We start from the raw sequence: 21,739 nt of genomic DNA on the forward strand, positions 1-21,739 counted from the left end.
TTAATATGGAACAATGCATGCACATAAGCTGCCTTCAGTCCTTGACTGCAATTTATTTTTTTTGTGCATTTTTAACCTACACCAATGTAGGCAGGTGCTTTTATTATTGACCAGTTGTGTGAAGTTCACTGCTAATCAATAATCTTTATTTTGGAAAATACCATGAGGGCACTGACAATGTAAGAAACCCCTGCTAAGCGTCTGACTCACTGGCCCAACTCACCTGGCTTAAGGTCATAGTGTATGATGGGTGGCTTGATTTCATTCAGGTACTTCAAAGCATTTACAATCTGCATGATAATTGAACGTGCCTCCTTTTCAGTCATTAACTTGTGTTGCTTCAGGTAGAAATCCAAGTCATTCCCTTCACAATACTCCAATACCGTACAAAATCTAAAAGCAGAATTGTGCAACACATCAATAGGAAAACCTCATAAAACACAGTCGCTAGCATGTAAAAGTCACTTATGTGAAATCTTTATTCTGTATCATGAGTTTTCTCTCAGAATTCACAAACAGAAGAGGGAGATCCTGAAACACTTTCTTTAGGGAATTTATATTTACATCTATTTATTTAAATTGTTTAGCTAACAAACATGCCCAGAGGAGGAGTTATATTGCATTTCTGAATAAAGCCACTTAATCAAATCCATCATAATAAAGTTTATCTGCCTCAAAATGCAGCATAAAAGGTAAGCATCAAAAGCAGGAAACAGTGCTCCCAGGTTTTGGCTTAATATGCGATTAAAGTGACATTTGTAATTAGAATTATAGAAGCAGCATTGTCCCATTATGCACAACAGTCAGTTAGGTACTTTGATTTTGGAGAACAACAAGAGAATAGAAACCAAAACCAAACTATGCTCCTGTCCACCAGAAGCAGGGCAGGATAGTTATCAATTCAGAGACAATTTCTACTTAAAAATTCCAAACCAGAACAGCAAACATTCCCCAAAGCTTAATCTCCTGGGTGCTAAGGGCACAACGGTTACGTCCTCAGCCATGGTGCAAGTCTGCTGAGGATGTAACCGTTATGCACTGGCATCCCCCCATAGTCCTCTGGACTGTGGGCCCCCTACCTACAAACCCCATGGAGGTGGAAGCACTTCCGCTGCCACCCCAACTCCTCCACACACCCGGCAATCTGATTACATTGGCAATCATTCTATGTCATTTGCTTCCAGCGCGTCCCGAGAGAGGCCACGATCGTGGGGCAGGAATCCATTTACTGGACCACCAGGGATTTTTTCTTTGTTGTTGGGGGAGTGACACCTTAGGCAAGGGTTCCATATTTTTATGTCCATCTGTCCCCCCCCGGGGACAGATCTACCTAATATTTTAGGGGCATCTGCCCCAAAGGGGGAGGAGGGGCAGAAGCCCCTAAACCACCAGGATTATTTTATATGTGGTACATAATGTTTTGGGGAGCGGCGCCTTGGGCAAGGGTCGCTCCCAATTTGGACCTTATTTTGGCCCCTAAACCACCAGGATTATTGTAGATGGTGCAGAATGTTTTGATAGTGGCCCTTTGGGCAAGGGTCACTCCCCCCTAGACACCAGCGAAAGTTTGTGTGTGAAATGTATCGTTTTGCTCTCTTCTGAACCTTGCTAAAATGTTTTTATACTTGCTCTGCTCTGTATTGTGTAAAGTACTCCGATTCCTACTCAGGGTCTTGTTCGTGCTATAAAAGTACGAGTTACTTACCTTCGGTAACGGTGTATCTGATAGAGACGATTCTAGCCGCAGATTCCTTAACGTAGAACTATCCCCAGGCATAAGTCTGGATCCGGAAAAATTTCTTTGCCACAGCATCCCTGCGCGAAGGGGGACCGTACCACGTGACTCCGCAGGCGTGACGTTAGCAAGGTCACATAAGCCCCACCCTGGTGCACCGGTAGTTTTCTACGGAGAACATTTCCGCACTACAACGTGGAGCCGTCACAAACAAAAACTGTGAGAATATAGGAACAGTGTGCGAAAAATCAGATAAACAGAAAGAGCAAATGGTGAGGAACAGCACCATTTGGGTGAATGCCAGGCACTGTGGCACCGAAAGTCATAGAAGGGAAGAGCAGAGCACAGCTACTGCGAAGCAACCCTGCAAGCAAAAACGACATCTTCCCTGGGGGCAGAAAAGCATGTGAGAGATGTTATAGCATATAAAGAGGCCTGCAACCACAGTCTATCAACAGTGAAGGACAACAAGGCCAGAACAGAAGAGTAACGACAATTTACCTCAAGACAACACCAGCAAGGAGAGGCGCATCCCCTATAAAGTGCTAAGGGCCGAGGCACCGCCAAGAGACCCCAACTCAGACGACTGCAGAGGAGGCAGAAATATCAAGCAATGAAAGGGAGAAGAGCACGAGTAGGCTTCAAACTGGAAGACCAGGGTGCAGGGACGCAGAAGTACCCATGAACTCACCAACCAATCGCCAGAAAGAAGGAGTGGATCAAACAAACAGAACAAAGCGACCCACTAGGGAGGAAGTGAAAGAGGGCACTCACAGAAGACAAAACCATCCGGAGGCAGGCGAGTGCAGAAGACCAAGCTGAAGGTCCTCGCAGAAAGCGAAGGCAGGGTGGGTCGTGAAGGAATCTGCAGCTAGAATCGTCTCTACCAGATACACGGTTACAGAAGGTAAGTAACTCGTACATCTGATAGAGACTGCCAGAGCTTCACTCCATGTGGTTGGTCTGAAGGCCTTTCTTCCATACATCAAAAGGAAGACAGATCAGGTCCCAACAGACAACATTACCGACATGTGTTACTGCAACAGGCAGTGTGGTGGAGGGTTGTGGGTCCTATACCAGGAGGCAGTCCAGCTCTGTAAGTATTTGGTCTCCCAGAAGATTTCTCTGATGATCAACCATTTGGCAGGTTTGCAGTATTCCAGTGTTGATAAGTTCAGCAGATACCATCTGCTAACCACCTGGAGGTGCTTCAAGGAGTCTTGGCCAATGGGCTGTATGCTAGCTAGATCCTTTTTGCACCACAGAGAATGCATTGCCATAAGTACTGCACATTTAGTTTCCGAAAACAGGCTCCCTGGGAGACATTCTTTACGATTGGGACACCTATCTCTGTATGCATTCCTGCATCTACCCATCCTGCCCCAGTGCTGAAGGTCATAATAGACTGGGCTCAGGGCATTCTGAAAGCCTTGGATTGACCCTTGAGAGTGTGGCACTATAATCATGTGAGCATTTGCTCTCCTCCTCTCTCAACAGTAAGATAGGCGTCTCCACTGAATCCCCAAAAGCCACATCTACATGCATGGAAATTGAGCAACACCAACCGATTGTGTTTGATCTGCCAGCAGAAGTAGAGAATAATATTTTTGTGGCTAGGTGCCCATCTACCAAATTTATTTATTCTGGCTGTTGAACAAAGTTCATTGTTTGGTGTAGAGACCTTCAAACTGATCCTCTCCAGGCAAAACTGGCTGATGTTTGTTTTATCTCGGAATAGCAAGGTTTCGTATTGGGCACTATTAAAGGTCACTCATACAGAATTCTGCATTTGACAGACCTACCTTTGTTATTCAAGTCTAAGGTTTTGAAGTATTTTTTAAAAGGGTTCGAATACGTGTTTGCGCCTGTGCTCTTTATTATGCCTCAATGGGATCTTAACTTGGTTCTCATGTCCTTGACGTACATGCTCTTGAGGTACATACTCTTTGAGCTTATGCACTTTTGCTCACAAAAATTATTGACCATTAAAACTGTATTCCTAATTACAATTACTTCTGTGTATTGTGTCAGTGAGCTGTAAGCACTGTCAGTTCAAACTTCATAAACAACCTTCTTTCTGGACACATTGGAGCTGCAAACTCACTCCTCCTTCATGCAAAAGATGGTATTGCCCTTCCAAATGGGACAGTCCATTACTCTTTATCTTTCTTCTTTCTCCCACCTCATGAAGAGGCTTCACATGTTAGGCCCTAGAAGAGCTCTTAGCGTCTATATCAAACACACGTAGGCAAACTAAGTAGGTGAGCATCTATTTACTGGCTTTGCCGGTGCTATAAGGAAGGGGTCCATGAAGAAGTGTGGCTCACTGGTTAGAGGCGGCAGACCCGAGAGCAGAGGACGGCCCGGGACCAGGGTTCGATTCCCGGCGCGGCAGGTTTCTGGACCAGGGTCAGCGGACTCGATAATTCTCTCGCCTCGGTGCCCACTCTGATCAGCGATCACACTCGGCAACTCTGGGCATTAGCTTGCCTCATCTTCACTAACGGCCCCACCAGACCGCCGGGGATGCCTGGTCTCACCCTAGAGATACCCATTAAGGGACCATCTCTCAGGGAAGCCAGGAAGGGTTTCGCAGCGGTCGAAGCGCCTTGGGACCCTACGGGTAAGTAGTGCACTATATAAATGCCTACACATTTACACAGAAGCAGACCGTATCTAGGTGGATCGCCCTGTGTATTAAAACATTCTATGCTGTGGAATATTAGTTTTCGATGTGAACATTGCCGGCGCCATCTTGTCTAAACCTGGGCCCGTACGAGCGCGTAAGCGGCAGCCATTTTAGACACCATGGCCACTTCGTACACTGCCGATCGCCTGCACGTCTCCCTGACCTCGCTAACGTCCCCCGCGTGCTGACAGCCCCCATGCACACGTGCCTGAACCATAAACACACCTAAAGCGCAACCCTGCCCCGGACCCACTTCCCGTGCCGGACCCACATACTCTTTCATCCCTTTCACACGAACAGTCCCTTTGATAACCCCTTCCCCTGTACCCGATTGTTCGACCCGATCCCAAGCCATCGCCTAGCCCTGCGGATGCAGTTTATTGCCCCCATACGGTAGAATATCGCCTTTCATCAAAGGAGCCGGGACTAATCAATGTCACCACCCCATGAGATCCGACCGATTGCGCACAATTCGGTTCCCAACAGAATGTCCAGCTGCGCGATAGTCATCACCTGCTGAGATTAAAGTGGGGACCTCCACTGGGAATGCGCGTGGGAACGAGCCTGAAGCGGGGATCCCAGAAATGTTTTACTGTACTTCAAAGTAATGTCAGGAATGTGATATCTTGTAATAAAGTAATAAACCTCTGTATAAAAGGCCAGACCACAGAGATGCAGGCAGTGAGCACCTCGAGACGATACCCTGTTTGTCCGATCTGACGTGCTTTGCTCCGGAGAAAATAAAAAACCTGTTTCCTGCTTTCCAGTTTCCAGCGCCCGCCTCTTTATTTGATAATTATTGAATGGTTCAGAGGCGACTAACGCCAAGCAGTGCTTAAGGATATCTAGAGAAAAACTGCTTTTCTACAATTGGTGTCCCAAACGTGGGGCCCATCAGCGACACGTGAGTCCAGTGAGAGAGGTCCTAACGACAGAGTGAACGACTGCAAAGATCGGGAAGAGCTCCTGCCTGAAGGACCCTCGTCTGGCAGCCGATCATCCGACCTTCACCGGTTCCGAACAGACATCTCTCGAGTGATCTGCGGTCCTGACTGGGAGACCTCAGGAGTGCCGCGGCAACAACAGAGAATAGAGGACGATCGGGCGCTGGAAGTGGAAGACGAGAAACTGTCCATACAGTCCAGGTAAGGTCGTGCAGCACGACACTTTGTTTGATTGACTGATTGTACGATAATACTAGTATTACTTATTGATTGATTCGTTTAGCCTTTGTTGCTACTCGATATATTTATTGGTTCTTTTGAGATATTCTCTGTTTGCAAATAACGTAGATTAGAAATATTCTGTCTAGTCTTTACAAGTAGTGAAGGATAGGCAGTGCGGACCTTTGTCCACTTTTATTTGAGATCTTCACTTGTCCGATTTACGTAATGCCTATCTTCTCCCCACTGATTGGTAGTTGGTTTAGCCCGGAACATTTATTAGAGGTAGATCATCCAGCTCCACTTGAAGGCACCCCTAATAAGGACATGTTTACGAAGTATGGACTAGTCGCTGTAGCTTATAGTAAGTTATGGCATAAAAACACTAAAAAAAAAAAAAATCGAGAAAGTCAGTGGCCACTGATAGGATCTTTTGACCTCGATAAAATAGAAGCGCTGGAGATAGCCCTTCACAAAAATAAAACCAGGCCTACCATGCTTGATAGTCTCGGCATGTGGCGCAAAGAAGCAACGCACCGCAGAAAGAGAGACGAAGCAAGGTTCGATGAAGAGCTACGAAAAGCAGCTCATTTAGCCGGTAAAAAGTTAGAAGAGGAAATAAAGGAAACAGAAAAAGCTAAATGAGAATCAGAAACCTCAGGACAATGCCCGGTTAGAACACCCTCAGTGCTTCACCCTGAGCTCCCATCGAAGCAAAAGGCAGACGATGATTTACTCCTAGGTCCCCCAATCATCTATATGCCCCGCTGTTATGCCCCCACCCATCCTTTAGTACAACACCTACAACCCCAGAGCCTAAATGAAGGTAGTGCCAGGGCCTCAGTATCCTCGGCCTCCGCGCCGACCAAGCCTCTCGTACTAAATAGTGTATCAAAAGAAGGCTCAGATAAACCCGAAACTAAAGAAAAGGAACCAGCAAGAATCCCCCGCTTGAACAAAAGTGAACGAGCGGGCATCGATAAGATAGTTAAAACGCTAGTGGACCGAAAAGAAACGGAAGAGTATATATGTAACTCATATGCCGACAACCATAAACAACACTTTCTTGTACGCTTTTGCTACCATACCCTCACAGCATACGAAGAAAGGTCTAGAGAGAAGGGACCCGAACGCCTTGCAACTCTGTACAGGAAAATAGATATCGGGGATGAGAGTGAGTGTGATGTGACAGAACTTTTCTCGCATACGCTAGAGGTCTTCCGCCACCTCACAGAACAAAGACCAATAGTCAAAGACACAACCCCTGTAACGATCGAACCCCCGGCAGAGAAATTAGACGCTATGATGCCCATAAAGGAAGCCGCTCCCTACTGGGTCCCCCCAAGAGGTCAGGGAACTCATGATGATATAAACCACCAGGACGCTAAAGGAGGGGTAGTGTACAACTGGGTATACCAACCCTGGGATAGACAAGACATCCTAACCTTCCGTAAATCCTTGCCGGACTTGCGAAAGAACCCTACTGCCTTCTACACAGAATTGGGTACCGCCCTAGGATTGACAATTATGACCCTAGCCGATATAGAATTGTTCTTTGGGCTATGTCTGCCAGCTGAAGTGTGGAAGCAAATCCGGAAAGTCGATCACTTTGAGCTGTTCGGGCATACCTGGGGACCACTCGATGTCATAGACAAACAATGAGATCTTGGACAGAAACCCCGGAAAGCTATATTGGAACTCCCAGATAAAATTGTGCAGAAAATAATGACTCTAATCCCCGAGAAAAAGGTAGACTGGTCAATAGTAACAACTTGCCGCCAGAAACCCCAAGAAGATGTCTCAGAATATTTCTCTCGGTTCGAAACGGTGTTCTCAGATTACAGAGGCCAGGACATGACTACTGCAACCGGACATCACTTATTCGTACAGAATTATGTTAAGGGTCTGTTGCCAGAAGTTTCGCAGAAACTGCAGACTAGCAAGAGTAGTTGGGCGCCTCAAAACCCGCTGCCATCCTTCAGATGGCCCAGTACTACAAAAACCCGAAGAATGAAAATGATAGAGCTTCGGAGAAGTAAAAGAAAGACTTAAAGGAGCAAGTTTGGGGAAAGAACCATACAAGGGTAACTTTCAACAAAATGTCCCTAGAAACCCACCTCATAGAAGTAATGCACCCGCACCCTACGCTGGACGTAGAGAATTAGGTGAGAACCAATGTGAATTCTGCAAAGAATACGGACATTGGAAGTCTCAATGCCGGATCCTGTTAGAGCTGAATAGGAACAAAGAGACAAGAGACATAGCAAACGGGCCAAGGAATAGAGGACGTGGACGAGGATACGCAAACGACACTAGTGACGAAAAGCCCGGTAGAGTGAATACTTTTGACCGTCCCCGACAGAATCAGTATCAACAATCCGACTATGACAACGCTTACGACTTTGCATAGGACTGATTCGGGCAAGGGAGGGATCCAGTCTAGCTCTGCGTTGACCAGCAAGGCCCTTATGTCACCGCTAAGGTCCTAGGCACAAAGTCTCCATTTCTGGCAGACACGGGAGGAACACTTAGTGCATTACCTAAACGACTGATTCCAAGGGCACCCTGGTCTGTCTCACACGTATCATCAATGGGTTTTGATGGTACGCGCTCCACTAATCCCTTGTCCAAACCAATCCCTTTTGATCTGGAAAATAATATCACCAACACGACATTCCTTCTCTCCTCCAATACCCCCGATGCCATTATGGGTCTTGACTTGCTGAAACATTTTTGAGAAACTATTAGAAGCTCACCCTACGGAGTCAGAGTCATTTTATACAACAATCCCAACCTGCTCAGACCTTGCCCCCCACGACACATGTACTCCATAACTGACGCCGACATGTCCCTGCTTGACACTTTACCTTTATACTTATGAGCGAAGGCCCACTCAGACGTAGGACGGATGATGATAGACCCAGTGCATGTGACTGTACGACAGGACGCGACACTACCGAAAATACTGCAGTACAAAATATCACCCGAAGGCGAGAAAGAATTGGTAGAAATTATCCAGTACTTAGTGAATGCAAGAGTGGTAAAGGAACATTTGCAACAGCCCTATCTTACCGATTATCAAAAAGCAACGAGAGGGAGATGAGAAAGTGTACCGCTTCATCATCGACCTACGGGAAATGAACAAAATAGTTGTGCCACAGTACCCCGTGGTCTCTGACATCACCACCATCCTAACCCTGATCCCGTCCACTGCCACCACATTCACCGTGATTGATCTCAAAAACGCCTTCTCCATACCCATCCACCCAGACAGCCGCTACCTTTTCGGATTTACCCTAAAATCCCGCTCATATATCGATTTTGTAGAGCACCCCAAGGGTACACCGAAAGTCCGAGAATTTATAGCCAGGCACTCAAGAGACAGTTAGATGCAGTTCAGTTACCGGACGGAGTGGTGCTGATTCAGTATGTAGATGACATCCTTCTAGCAGCCAACACCACCCCGCTCACAGTCACAGCCACAGCCACCATCCGACTCCTACATTTCCTTGCAGAGAATGGTCACAAGTTTTCCCAAAAGAAATTACAGTTTTGCAAACCCCAAGTGACATACTTAGGCCACCTCTTGTCTAAAGAAGGGAGGAGACTCACGTCCGACAGAATCCAGACCATTTTGGAAACCCCCAACCCTAAGAACCAGAAGCAAGTCCGCTCTCTGGTGCAGCAAGCCATACCAGACGCATCCAGGGGCCCCGGACACGACATCCAACCTGGAGAATTTGTCCTGATCCGAAACTTTCAGCGAACAAAGAGCCTGGAACCCAGGTGGACGGGCCCCTGGCAAGTCTTGATCACTACCCGAACTGCACTTCGAGTAGTAGGAAAACGAAATTAGCTGCATGCACACCATTGTCGAAGGATATTCTCAACCCTGACAACGAGCGAAAACGTGGACACCCAAGAAGAGCTCCTGACGAAAGACAGACCAGTCCTGAGTTGTTACCCAGAAACAGAGACACTTGAATTGGCAGAATTTCCAGATCCCATTGTGCCATCCAGAAAAGTGTACAACTTGCGACAAAAGGAGAGTGCTTCGACCAAGCAGACCACTAACTAAGTCAAAAATCTCATAGCGGTAGCTAACACTATGTAATGTAATTGAGCTTGTAAAGCGCACTGCTACCCGTCTGTAGGTTTCCTGGCGTTGTATAACTCTGGGGAACCCATCCTGGCTCTCCCTGTGGGATGGTCCCTGCTGGGAGTCCCCAAGGTGGAGCCAGGCATCCCCAGAATTGATGAGGCCGTTGTGGAGATTAGGCAAGCTAATGCCCAGAGTTGCAGAGTGGAACCCCTGATCAGAGTAAGCACCGAAGCGAGAATTATCGAGTCCGCTGACCCAAGTCCACGACCCTGCCGCGTCGTGGACAAAGGCTACCAGGAGAGACGCTAGACAAAGTATGTGGTCCTGCCCGTCACCGAGCCTCTTGAAGGTGATGGAAGATCCCGGACGTCAGAAGACCCACCGTAAAGACCCCAAGACTGCCAAGCTGCATAGCACAAAGACGATTGCACTTTCCATTGCATCCCTCATCTGCCTCCTGCTGATGGTCACAGTTTGGATCATGGAAGAAAGTGCTCCAACTCACAAGACAATGATGCCAAGCTGCATAGCACAAAGACGATTGCACTTTCCATTGCATCCCTCATCTGCATCCTGCTGATGGTCACAGTTTGGATCATGGAAGAAAGTGCTCCAACTCACATGCAGCCCACCACCAAGAAAGAACATTACCTGGTCTCACTGTCACCCCACCTCCGAGAACGACGCAAAGAATTTTGGAATAATTCATTTGTACAATTGCTGCATCAACACAACCTTGCTGCCAATGCCACGAACTGTTGGATCTATGGGCTACTACCTCATGCAACTGAACACTCTATCCCCGTCGTCCCTTCACCTTTCTCTGTTCATGGATCCGGCCTTGCTTGGCTAATACTCCTACAAGGGAGCTACAAGGACAACACAACATCTGGTGAAACAATTGCACAGTTCGACAATGAGTTCTGGCTGAACAAAACAGGAAAAACCTCTGCTCCCTTTTGCCCTCCGACATCCAACATCACTTTTCAAATGAACATCCCGGAAAAGGAACTGATCGAAATGCAAGTGTTCAAAAATCCAGCCAGACCCACCTTCCCATATCTGCGAAAACGGACTGCTGCAACTCTGACTGTGGCCCTATCTGTGATGAATGTCTCAGGCCTTGTTTGCATTGAAGGCCATGGGACGAAAATCGTGGGCCACATCTCCTGCCGCATCACAAGGACTCTGAACACTGCTGATCCTCCTTCGTTTGTTGCTTCACCAAATATGTACTTTGTCTGCGGTACAAAAGCTTACACCTGGTTCCCGAAGGGCTGGGGGGGGCGCTTGCTACATTGCCTTTGTCCTTCCACAGATGTACGTGGCACCAGCAAATCAGCACAGACAGAAACGCTCAGGAGACACAGAGCAAGCAGACTCCACTGCATCACAGTTCCTCGATGCAGCAGGGGTACTCATTCCACTTTGGGGTCCGATGGCAAACAGTTGAGCCATCTGACATCTGACCCAAGCAGTCGAAACAGCATTAAATATCACAGCTGGCATCCTCACCAAAAACACAGCTGAACTACACAGCCTGGTGGCTCTACAGAACCGTCTAGTCTTAGACGTAGTGCTAGCGGATCGTGGAGGAGCCTGTCGCATCATCGGATCTAGCTGCTGCACCTTCGTGCCGGATAATTCACCGTCAGTTTACAAAGCAATCGAACACCTTCACAGATTGGCATCAGAGATCCACAAGGAGCAAGAAGGCTGGACACTGGGAAGCTGGTTTTGGAACATTTTGAAAGACTGGGGTTGGAAACTGTTGATGATAAAATTGGTACCAGTCTTTATAATATGTGGTTGCTGCCTGGGGACACAATGCATACCGCCTCTGTGCTCACTTCTCATGAACTCGATTTGCACTAAGACTTTGAACACTAAACCTGAACATGCGAAAGCCTTGTATGATCTAGAGACACAAAATATGATGGAGATTAATGTAAATTGACAAGCTGGCTCGGGCATGTTCTAAGGGTACACTGTGGAATATTAGATTTCGATGGGAACATTGCCGGCGCCATCTTGTCTAAACCTGAGCCCGTACGAGCGCGTAAGCGGCAGCCATTTTAGACACCATGGCCACTTTGTACACTGCTGATCGCCTGCACGTCTCCCTGACCTCGCTAACATCCCCCGCGCGCTGACAGCCCCCATGCACACATGCCTGAACCATAAACACACCTACAGCGCGCCCCTGACTCGGAGCCACTTCCTGTGCCGGACCCACATACTCTTTCATCCCTTTCACAAGAACAGTCCCTTTGATAACCCCTTCCCCTGTACCCGATAGTTCGACCCGATCCCAGGCCATCGCCTTGCCCTGCGGATGCAGTTTATTGCCCCCATACTGTAGAATCTCGCCATTCATCAAAGGAGCCGGGATTAATCAATGTCACCACCCCATGAGATCCGACCGATTGCGCACATTTCGGTTCCCAACTGAAATGTCCAGCTGCGGGATAGTCATCACCTGCTGAGATTAAAGTGGGGACCTCCACTGGGAATGCGTGTGGGGACGAGCCTGAAGTGGGGATTCCAGAAATGTTTTACTGTACTTCAAAGTAATGTCAGGAATGTGATATCTTGTAATAAAGTAATAAACCACTGTATAAAAGGCCAGGCCACAGAGATGCAGGCAGAGAGCACCTCGAGACAATACCCTGTTTGTCCGATCTGACGTGCTTTGCTCCGGAGAAAATAAAAAACCTGTTTCCTGCTTTCCAGTTACCAGCACCAGCCTCTTTTATTTGATAATTATTGAATGGTTCAGAGGCGACAAACGCCAAGCAGTGCTTGAGGATATCTAGAGAAAAACTGCTTTTCCACAATGCTTTGCTAAAGAGGAGGTTCCCAATCTCCTTAGGGCTCAGTCCATCAGAGCCAAAGTCGCCACTACAGTTTTAGCGAGAGGTGTTGCAGTACTGGACATCTGCCAGGATGTAACATGGGTGTCTGCTCCCAACGTCACCAAGTATTTATTAACTGTCTCAATAACCAAGCTGGAGTAAGGGCCATTTCAGCAGATTAGTCTGTAGGACCAGTGTAAGTCCATTCATCAAACCCTCCAGCTTTTGGGAGGTACTGCTTGGTATCAAATCTATGGTTAGAAATATCCATTACAAGAACAAGTTACTTACCTTCTGGAACACTCTTTGTGGTGCATGCTTTAATTGCAGAAATAATACCAGATTCACCCTTCAAAAGTATCAAAAACTGCTCATATGGATCTGTAGGACAGAGTTACAGATGATAATCTCTGTTCTAACCTGTGGAGGGACCTGGAAAATACAGAATGGTGTGCAAAATATTGTATTTGAGGTATCTAAACAATATGCTTCGGATTAGTGTTTGGAAGGGCTGGGGTGAACGAGGCATGACTCTGTACACTTGGTGGTCATGCCCAAAAATGTAGGCCTTCTAGAAGACGACATTAGCAGCCATTAAATGTTGTTAGGTTTTTATTGCAGAATGGCCTGAGAGTTTAATACAAGTGACATGGATGGAGGGATTAGAAGTGGTTACACAAGAAGACAGAAATCGGATAAGGCAAATATGTCTAGAGAGGAAGATGAATAGAGCAAGAAAGGATAAGGGTATCAAGTTCCAATGATGGATGAGTCTAGAGAAGAAGATTTAACATATTTACTTGTCTATAGGTACTGTTTCTTATTAACATAACCATTATGAATATGTAACTATACCAACCAAGATATGAGAAGTACATATGTCGTCTAAATACGATATATTGTTGTCCTCCCATCCTAAATGAAAATTAACTAGTGATCTAAAAGAAAGAATTGAGCCATAATGAACATGTAACTAGACCAACCGAGATATGAAAAGCACATACGATGCCGAGAATACTATATGTTGTTGCCTTCCCATCCTAAATTAAATCAAATGGTGATGACAATGATAAAATTGGTTGCTTAAGATCATAATGAGCTTTGACCATAGTGGTCATTTGTAATAACATAACTTCTGGGACACGTATTGTAACAAAGTCTGGCCAATTGCAAGAAGAATGTTTTTAATTTAGATTTTAATTGTATGTTTATATGATTTTATGGCAGCCCTGAAGAAGTCCCTTGAGGACGAAACGCGTCGGCTGCGAACACCCGTGTTTTGCCTGTACACTTGTTTTGGAATAAAAGAAAAATCACGACTAAGAAAATCTACGTCTGTGTTTATTACCATTGTAGTTTCATAATTGTGTGGTGCACCTTTGCTTTCTTGTTCTTACAGTTCTATAGATTGGTTGATGTGGAAATTGGATACGACTTTTGGCATAAACTTAGGGTTTGTTATAAGTACTACCCTATTTGCGTGTATTTGCATAAAGGGTTCTTGAATAGTTAGTGCTTGTAGCTCGCTAACTATTCTAAGTGAGGTAATAGCAATAAGGAAAGCCACCTTCCATGTGAGAAATTGTAGTTCACATGAATGTAGGGGTTCAAAAGGAGGCCCCATAAGTCTGGCGAGTACAACGTTTAGATTCCAGACTGGTGAAGGTGGGTTTTTTGGAGGAATTACTCTTTTAAGGCCCTCCATGAACGCTTTTATTGCTGGTACTCTAAACAGTGAAAGGTGTTGTCTGTTTTGGAGGTATGCTGCTGTAGCAGCTAAGTGTAGTCTTATAGAAGAATAAGCTAGGTTGCAACTTTGAAGGTGTAATAGGTAGCATATGATGTTTTGTATAGAAGCATCTAATGGATTGATTTGGTTATTGTTACAGTAAATAACATGCACTAGTAGTTGGCCTTCTTGCCTCCTTAATGATGTTCTTGCAGTGTGGAGGCAAGTTAACTCTAAGACTTCAGGAGCCAGATCGCTAGGTTCAACTGATTGGGATCTGGGTGTTTGATTTCTCCATGGCTATGAGTCAAAAGACTGGGTGTGAGTTTTAGTCTTTGATGAGGCACTACTGAGAGTTCTAGGAACGTTGTGTACCATGGTTGCCTTGCCCATGTTGGAGCAACTAGGATCATTGTGACTGACTGTTGCCGTAGTTTGCGTGCCACTAGCGGAATTATTGGAGCTGGGGTAAAAGCATACGCAAATCTGCCTGACCAGTTCATCCATATCGCATTGCCCTATGACAATGGATGTGGGAACTTGGCGGCAAAGTACTGGCCTTTTGAGTTTTCTTTTGTGGCAAACAGGTCTATTTCTGGGTGTCCCCATTTTTGAAAGAATGGTTGGAGGACTTGAGGGTGAATTTCCCATTTGTGTAGTTGCTGGCTGTGTCTGCTGAGTAGATCCGCTATCTGATTGCCCTTCCCTGGGAGGTGTTCTGCCAGGAGAAAGATGTTTTTGGGAATTACCCACTTCCATATGCTTTGCGCTAAGTGAGACAGTTGTGGAGAGTGCGTTCCTCCCTGTTTTTGTATGTAGTACATGGCTGTCATGTTGTCCGTCCGGATCAACACAGTCTTGTTGTACAGGTGTTTCTGGAATGCTTTTAGAGCTAGAAATATTGCTAGCAACTCCAGATGGTTGATATGCAATTGTTTCTGCTGGGTTGTCCCTAGCCCTTGCACTGTGTATTTGAGTACGTGGGCTCCCCAACCTAACAGTGATGCGTCCGCTGTTATCACTATTTGTGGAACCTGCTCTTGGAACAGTCGTCCTTTGGAAAGGTTTTGTGAGTTCCAACACTGCAGAAAGTTGTATGCATGACTGTTTACCAACTCTAGGTCCTTTAATAGTCTTTGAGCTTGGTTCCACTGTTTTGCTAGGCAATCCTGCAGTGGACGCATGTGAAGTCGGGTAAGAGGGACAATAAAAATGCAGGAGGCCATCATGCCTATGAGCTGCATGAACACTCGGGCTGACAGGGAGTGTTATGGTTGGAATTTGCGAATGAGCATTTGCATACTGGCTATCCTTGCTGCGTTTGGATATGCCTTTGCCAGCGAGGAATTTATAGTAGCTCCCAGATATTGCTGTAAGTGGGATGGCTGTAGGTTGGATTGTGGGTAGTTTATTGAAAAGCCTAAGCTGTGTAGCAGCTGAAGTGTTTGAGACATATGGCTTTTGCACTGTTCGTACGATTTTGCTTGTATCCGCCAATCGTTCAGGTATGGATAAACTTGAATGTGTTGTCTCCTTAGATGTGCAGCTACCGTCGCTAGACATTTTGTGAACACTCTCGGAGCTGTGGTCACCCCAAAGGGGAGAACTTTGAATTGAAAGTGCTGGTTTTGGATTGTGAACCTGAGATACTTCCTGTGAGAAGGATGTATAGGTATGTGGAAGTATGCATCCTTGAGGTCTAAGTTTGCTAGGAAGTCTCCTTGCAGTAGCAACAGGAGGACTTGCTGTAGAGTGATCATGTGGAAGTGCTCCGAAAGTATATACTGGTTTAGGCGTCTGAGGTCCAGTATTGGTCTGAGGGACCCGTCCTTCTTGGGAATGAGGAAGTATAGTGAGTATACTCCTGTTCCTTGGTGCTGGAAAGGGACTGGCTCTATGGCCCCCTTTTCCAGCATGCTTTTCACCTCTTGTTGTAACAGGGCGATGTGTTCCATAGACATTGGACGGTGTCTGGGTGGTATGTTGGGTGGAGTAGAAGTCAGTTCTAGGCAGTAGCCATACTGGATAATTTGTCTTACCCACCTGTCTGAGGTAATGTTGTTCCAGACTGGTAGGAACTGTTGTATTCTTCCTCCGACCGGTGTTATGTGGTCTGGAGGTAGTGTATTGAAGTCACTGTTTTGTGGCAGTGGAGGCTCTGTTGTTATTGCCTCCGCGTCCTCTACCCTTATTGTAATTTCCTTTGTATCCACCTCGATTGGGACCTTTATTGAAGTTGGACTGGGTATTGGCTTTATATGCCGAGGCACCTCGTGACGTGTTGCCTCGTGCAGCTCCTCTGTATGATGAGCGCTGAAAGGAGCTTTTATGCTGTTGGAACTGCAGCGCACCCATTGATTTTCCAGTTTTAGTGCCTTTTTTCATCTTATCCAGAATATTATCTACTGCTGGTCCAAAGAGGAAGTCTGGATTGACCGGCTGGTTTAGAATAGTAGATTGCACCTCGCTTTTAAAGCCTGAGATGCGTAGCCATGCGTGTTGTCTTTCCAAGACATTAACGGATCTTGCTGCGGTATCTGCTGCGTCTAATGCACATTTAATGGAAGCATTTGTGATGAGCTTCCCCTCCTGAATAAGAGCATCAGCTAGTTCTTTGAATGGCTCAGGTAAATGTTGCAGTATGCTCTCGAGTCTATCATAGTTTGCCCTATAGTGGCGAGCTAGTAGCGCCTGTGTGTTAGCTATTCTCCATGAATTGGCTGCTTGTGCAGCTACTCTTTCCTGAGGCTTCAAGAATTTTTGATTCTTTATCGGGAGGTGGTGCTTCTCCAGTTGTTTGAGAGTGCATTAGCTACAACTAGTGAATCAAGTGGTAGTTGACCTCTAATGTATGTAGGGTCTGTAGGGGCAGGCCTATATTTTTTCTCAACCCTAGGGTTGATAACACGTGCTCTAGCTGTATCCTTAAAGTACCATTGGCGTGTTTTAGTACACCCTTTAACATAGGGAGTGTCCTAACCGTTCTTTCAGAAGAGGCAAATGTATCAAAGAGGAAATCCTCCTCTATTGGGTCACTATGCATATCAACATTGTGGTATAGTGTGGCCCTATCCACTAGTAGGTTAAATGCCACTGTATCATCTGTGGGTGATGGTTTAACTGGGTAGGAGGAGGTGTCAGGGATGGGATGTGTATCATATGGGTCTTGTTGATTGTCCCATGTGTTATCTTGTATCTCTGGGTCCTATGGATAGTTCTAATCCTCAGGATCCTCTTCTGCATAATCTACATTATACTCTGACTGTGTAGGAGAGTAAGAGGCGTGGTAGGCATAGTAGGAGAGACAAGTTAGAAAGGTCTAAGTGGAGAAGTGGCACAGTCTTTTTCTTTAGAGGAATTGGTGAAGAAGGTTCAGTGTCCACTGGTCTCTTCTTTGCGGTAAACTGTTACTTTGTCAGTCTCAGGCTCTATGTACAGTTTTGTTTGTTCCTCTTCAATAGGATCAGAGTGAAAGAGTTCATCTTCCACTGTCCTTGGTTTTGGAGTCGAATCCTTGGGTTTTGTCTTTTTTGGATCGACGTTCATTTACGGATTGACAGTTTTTGTCGGTTTGATAGGCTTAGGTATCTTTTCAGCCTTCTTCGGGTCGAGGCTTGTTTTCGGATTGACCAGACTTTTAGGTCGGACCGTTTTTTTCGGAGGTTCGACCTTTTTTAGTTGTTTGTCCTTTATCGAATCGATTGGTTTCTTCGGTTCGACTGGGTTCTTCGGAGCAGTTGTGCCCGGGTCGATTGGCTTTGGCGCAACCTTCTTCGGTTGGACTGCTTTCGGTTCGTTGACTTTCGGTTTCTGTTCGACTGCCTTTTTCGGTGCGACGTTCGAGTCGACACCCCTTTTCGGGTCGACGGCCTTTGGTTGTAAAGGCTTATGCGGTACGTCGAGCTTCGGCATGGTGGCCTTTGGGTCTGTGACTTTCGGTACGATGACCTTCGGTCCGACAGCCTTCGGATCGACAGCCTTTGGCTTTTTGAGAACGTGAGTTGGGCCTGGTGTGTCAAAAGGCTTTTTCTTGGTATTCGTAGCCAAGCTTGAATGCAGGGCTATTGAATCAATGTCTTGATCCTGGCTAAGGCCTGTTGGCGATGCCTCGACCGGAGCCTTTGTTCTCGGTAGAGTGGGTTTCAGGGGCAGTGTACTCACGGTTCACCCCTGCGGGATCTGTTTGTCTTCCGAATCGTCCTCGGTGGCCATGATCTCTAGATTCGAGTCTTCTACGTCGACGAGCTCTTGGTCGTCGTCGAAAATGTTTTCCGGGTCGGTTGCTGGTCTCTACATCTCTTGCCTAGCGGCCCGTCGATTCCAGATTGTCTTTTTGGAATGGAACTGGGCACAAGCCAGGCAATCTTCTTCTTTATGGTCCGGTGACAAGCACTTGTTGCATACTGGATGTCTGTCAGTATGCGGGTACTTGGAATGGCATTGTAGGCAGAATTTAAATGGACTACGTTCCATCGACTATAGGCCCACGTCGCGTCGAAAGGCCCAACGGCCCGCGTCGATGACCGGAGAAAAGTAGGAAGTTTAACCGAGGTAATAGGCACCGAGCGAAAACAATACTGTCGAGGCGAAGGCCTTTAAAAAAGTTTTGTTTCAATTCCGAACTTGGAGTGTAGGAAAAACATCCGAACCCAATGGCGGAAAAAAACAATCTGAAGATGGAGAGTATGCCCATGCGCACTGTAGTCCAAGGGAGGAGCCACCTATCTCGTGATACTTCGAAGACTCTTCCAGGACAACAAGGTGCAATCATCCGGACCCAACACTAGGCGGCGATCTATGCACAGATATGAATTCAGCAGCCCACATGCCTCGAACCATCTCTTCCTCTTTCGAAGGACGCGGAGGCGAAAAGAAGGTCGGCAAAGTGATGGTTTGGCCAATGTGGAAAGAAGTGACCACCTTGGGAAGAAAGGAATGTCTAGTTCTTAGGACGACCTTGTCCATGATGGACAGCCGGAAAGGGAGGCTTAGAAGACAGTGCTTGCAGCTCACTCACCCTGCGTGCAGAGATGAAGGCCACCAGAAAGGAAGTTTTCAAACTGAGAAGTCGGAGAGGACAGTTATGCAGTCGCTCAACGGGAGCGCACGTAAGGTCTGTCAGAACCACGTTCAAGTCCCACTGGGGCATTACGAAGGGAACAGGAGGAAAAAGATAAGTAATGCCCTTAAGATATCTATTTACAAAAGGGGACTTGAAAAGAGAAGGCTGATCAGGTAGCCTGAGAAAGGCTGAAATGACCGAGAGGTAGCCCTTAAGAGTGCCCAGAATAGAGCCCTGCAGGGCCAAAGAAAGGAGGAATAGGAAAACATCAGAAAGAGGGGCAGAAAGGGGATCCACAGACTTTGCTGTGCGCCATCCCACAAATGTATTCCATTGGCAGGCGTATACTGTCTTAGTGGAGGGACGCCTGGCTGCCAAAATTACATAACAGACTTTGGGAGGGAGGTCAAACGACGTCAACTGCCGCCGCTCAATCTCCGCACACGGAAGTGGAGGCTGGACAGGTGGAGGACCGTTCCCTGCTGCTCAGACAGAAGATCCTCCCGAAGGGGCAGTCGGATCGGAGGACCGATGGCCATGTCGAGTAGCTCAGGATACCAGCCTCTTCGTGCTCAATCCAGAGCCACAAGAAGGACTTGGGCTGGTAGCGCTTGATCTTCTTCAGCACTCTGGGCAGAAGTGGTATAGGCGGAAAGGCGTAAGACCGCAAGAGTGCTCAGAACAAAGCCCTGCTGGGCCAAAGAAAGGAGGAACAGGAGAACATCAGAAAAAGGGGCAGAAAGGGGATCCACAGCCTTTGCTGTGCGCCATCCCAAACATTTATTCCATTGGCAGGCGTATACCGGCTTAGTGGGGGGACGCCTGGCTGCCAAGATTACATCACAGACTTCGGGAAGCAGGTCAACAGACGCCAACTGCCGCCGCTCAATCTCCACGCATGGAGGTGGAGGGTGGACAGGTGGAGGACGTTCCCTGCTGCTGCGACAGAAGATCCTCACTAAGGGGTAGTCAGGTCGGAGGATCGATGGCCGTCTCAAGCAGCTCAGGATACCAGAATCTTCGTGCCCAATCCGGAGCCACAAGAATGACTTGGGCTGGTAGCGCTTGATCTTCTTCAGCACTCTGGGCAGAAGTGGTATTGGCGAAAAGGCATAAGACCGCAACTCCACTTGTGACAAAAGACATCACCTGGCGAGTGTCCCCTTGGAAATTCCAAATGCGCAGAATTCCTGACATTGTGAGTTCTCTTCGGTGGCGAATAGATCTAACAAAGGCTCTCCCAACTGCTAAAAGAGACCTTGCACCACCTCCGAGTGAAGATGCCATTCGTGATCCATCATGCACCTGCGGCTGAGTTTGTCCGCCCTGGCGTTCAGTGAACCTGCCAGGTGTTAATATGCCCTGATGTTCCAGCCATGTCCAGAGGCAGAGGGCCTCTTGACATAGGGTCCACAACCCCATGGTGGTGATGTTGTCCGTGAACACCTGCACTACTCTTCCCCGGACAGAGGGAAGGAATGCTTTGAGTGCAAGACGGATCGCCCGAAGCTCCAGAAGGTTGATGTGGAGCTCGGACTCCGCTTTAATCCAGAGGCCTCTGATCTCCGCCTCTCCCATGTGGCCTCCCCATCCCAGAAGGGTCCAGGCCCCTGTGTTGGGCCTGGACCAAGAGCCCAAAAGGATATACGTCAGGGCTTCATTAAACGGCAGCAGGGGCTCCTTAGAGCTCACCGCCGGTTGAAGCATCTCTGTCAGGAGGATAGTCCTGACTGCCACCATAGGTAGCTCGAGGTGGAGAGCCTCGGCCGCCCTACGCAACACCACTGCGTATGACGCTCCCTCCTCCGTAGCTGCAGTAGGAGAAGACAACATGCCAAGATCTGGTGAGGTATCCAAACCCCTGGCATCCCCCAGTTCCTCTCTCTAGTCCTGCTCATACTCAGTCAGGTCTGTCAAAGGGTCTCCAGACCCCTCCCAGTCCTCCTCTCCCTCTTCTGGCTGCCAATCTTGTCTAAAGAGCCAGGGTAGAACAGGGGCACAAAAGTACCCGTCAGTGCCGGATTCGGCGTCGGTCCGGCTCCGTGTCTACCTCGAGGTGGAGGCCGGGGTCAACATCAGCTGGGAACACAGCCAATACCAGTGGCGGACGTGGTGCTGGTGGAATCGGCGCTGGGAGAGGCGTAACTAGGTCGACTGGTACCGATCCGGATCCAGGACTGGATCCAAGGGGACTCTGCGGCGCCGAAGCCGCAGATAGCCCAGGGCCCCCAGCAGAGTCCGCGGAGCCTGAAGGCGCACCGGCGGAGTCGGGCTGCCTAAAGATGGCATGCATTGCTTCGTATAAAATCAGAAGCTGGGCAGGGGTCGCAACCGGTCCCAAGAAGGGAGGGAAACCCGGAGTCAACACAGCGGGCTCTGCATGCGGAGCCGTGGGAGGGGCACC

The 21,739-nt window shown here is 47.5% G+C and overlaps 1 protein-coding gene across 2 annotated transcripts in view; it reads right to left on the reverse strand.

Moving 5' to 3' along the window:
• The window catches only part of TLK2 (tousled like kinase 2), a 1,405,344-nt gene that overhangs the window by 342,795 nt on the left and 1,040,810 nt on the right, over positions 1 to 21,739 (reverse strand). For both annotated transcript variants that reach the window (XM_086923830.1, XM_086923831.1), the window contains one exon: positions 224 to 393. In XM_086923830.1, the coding sequence (XP_086779956.1) occupies positions 224 to 393 (170 nt within the window). The remainder of the gene's footprint in view (positions 1 to 223; positions 394 to 21,739) is intronic.

Source organism: Lissotriton vulgaris, chromosome 5, assembly GCF_964263255.1.
Source record: "Lissotriton vulgaris chromosome 5, aLisVul1.2, whole genome shotgun sequence".
In the NCBI taxonomy this organism is placed as follows: domain Eukaryota; kingdom Metazoa; phylum Chordata; class Amphibia; order Caudata; family Salamandridae; genus Lissotriton; species Lissotriton vulgaris.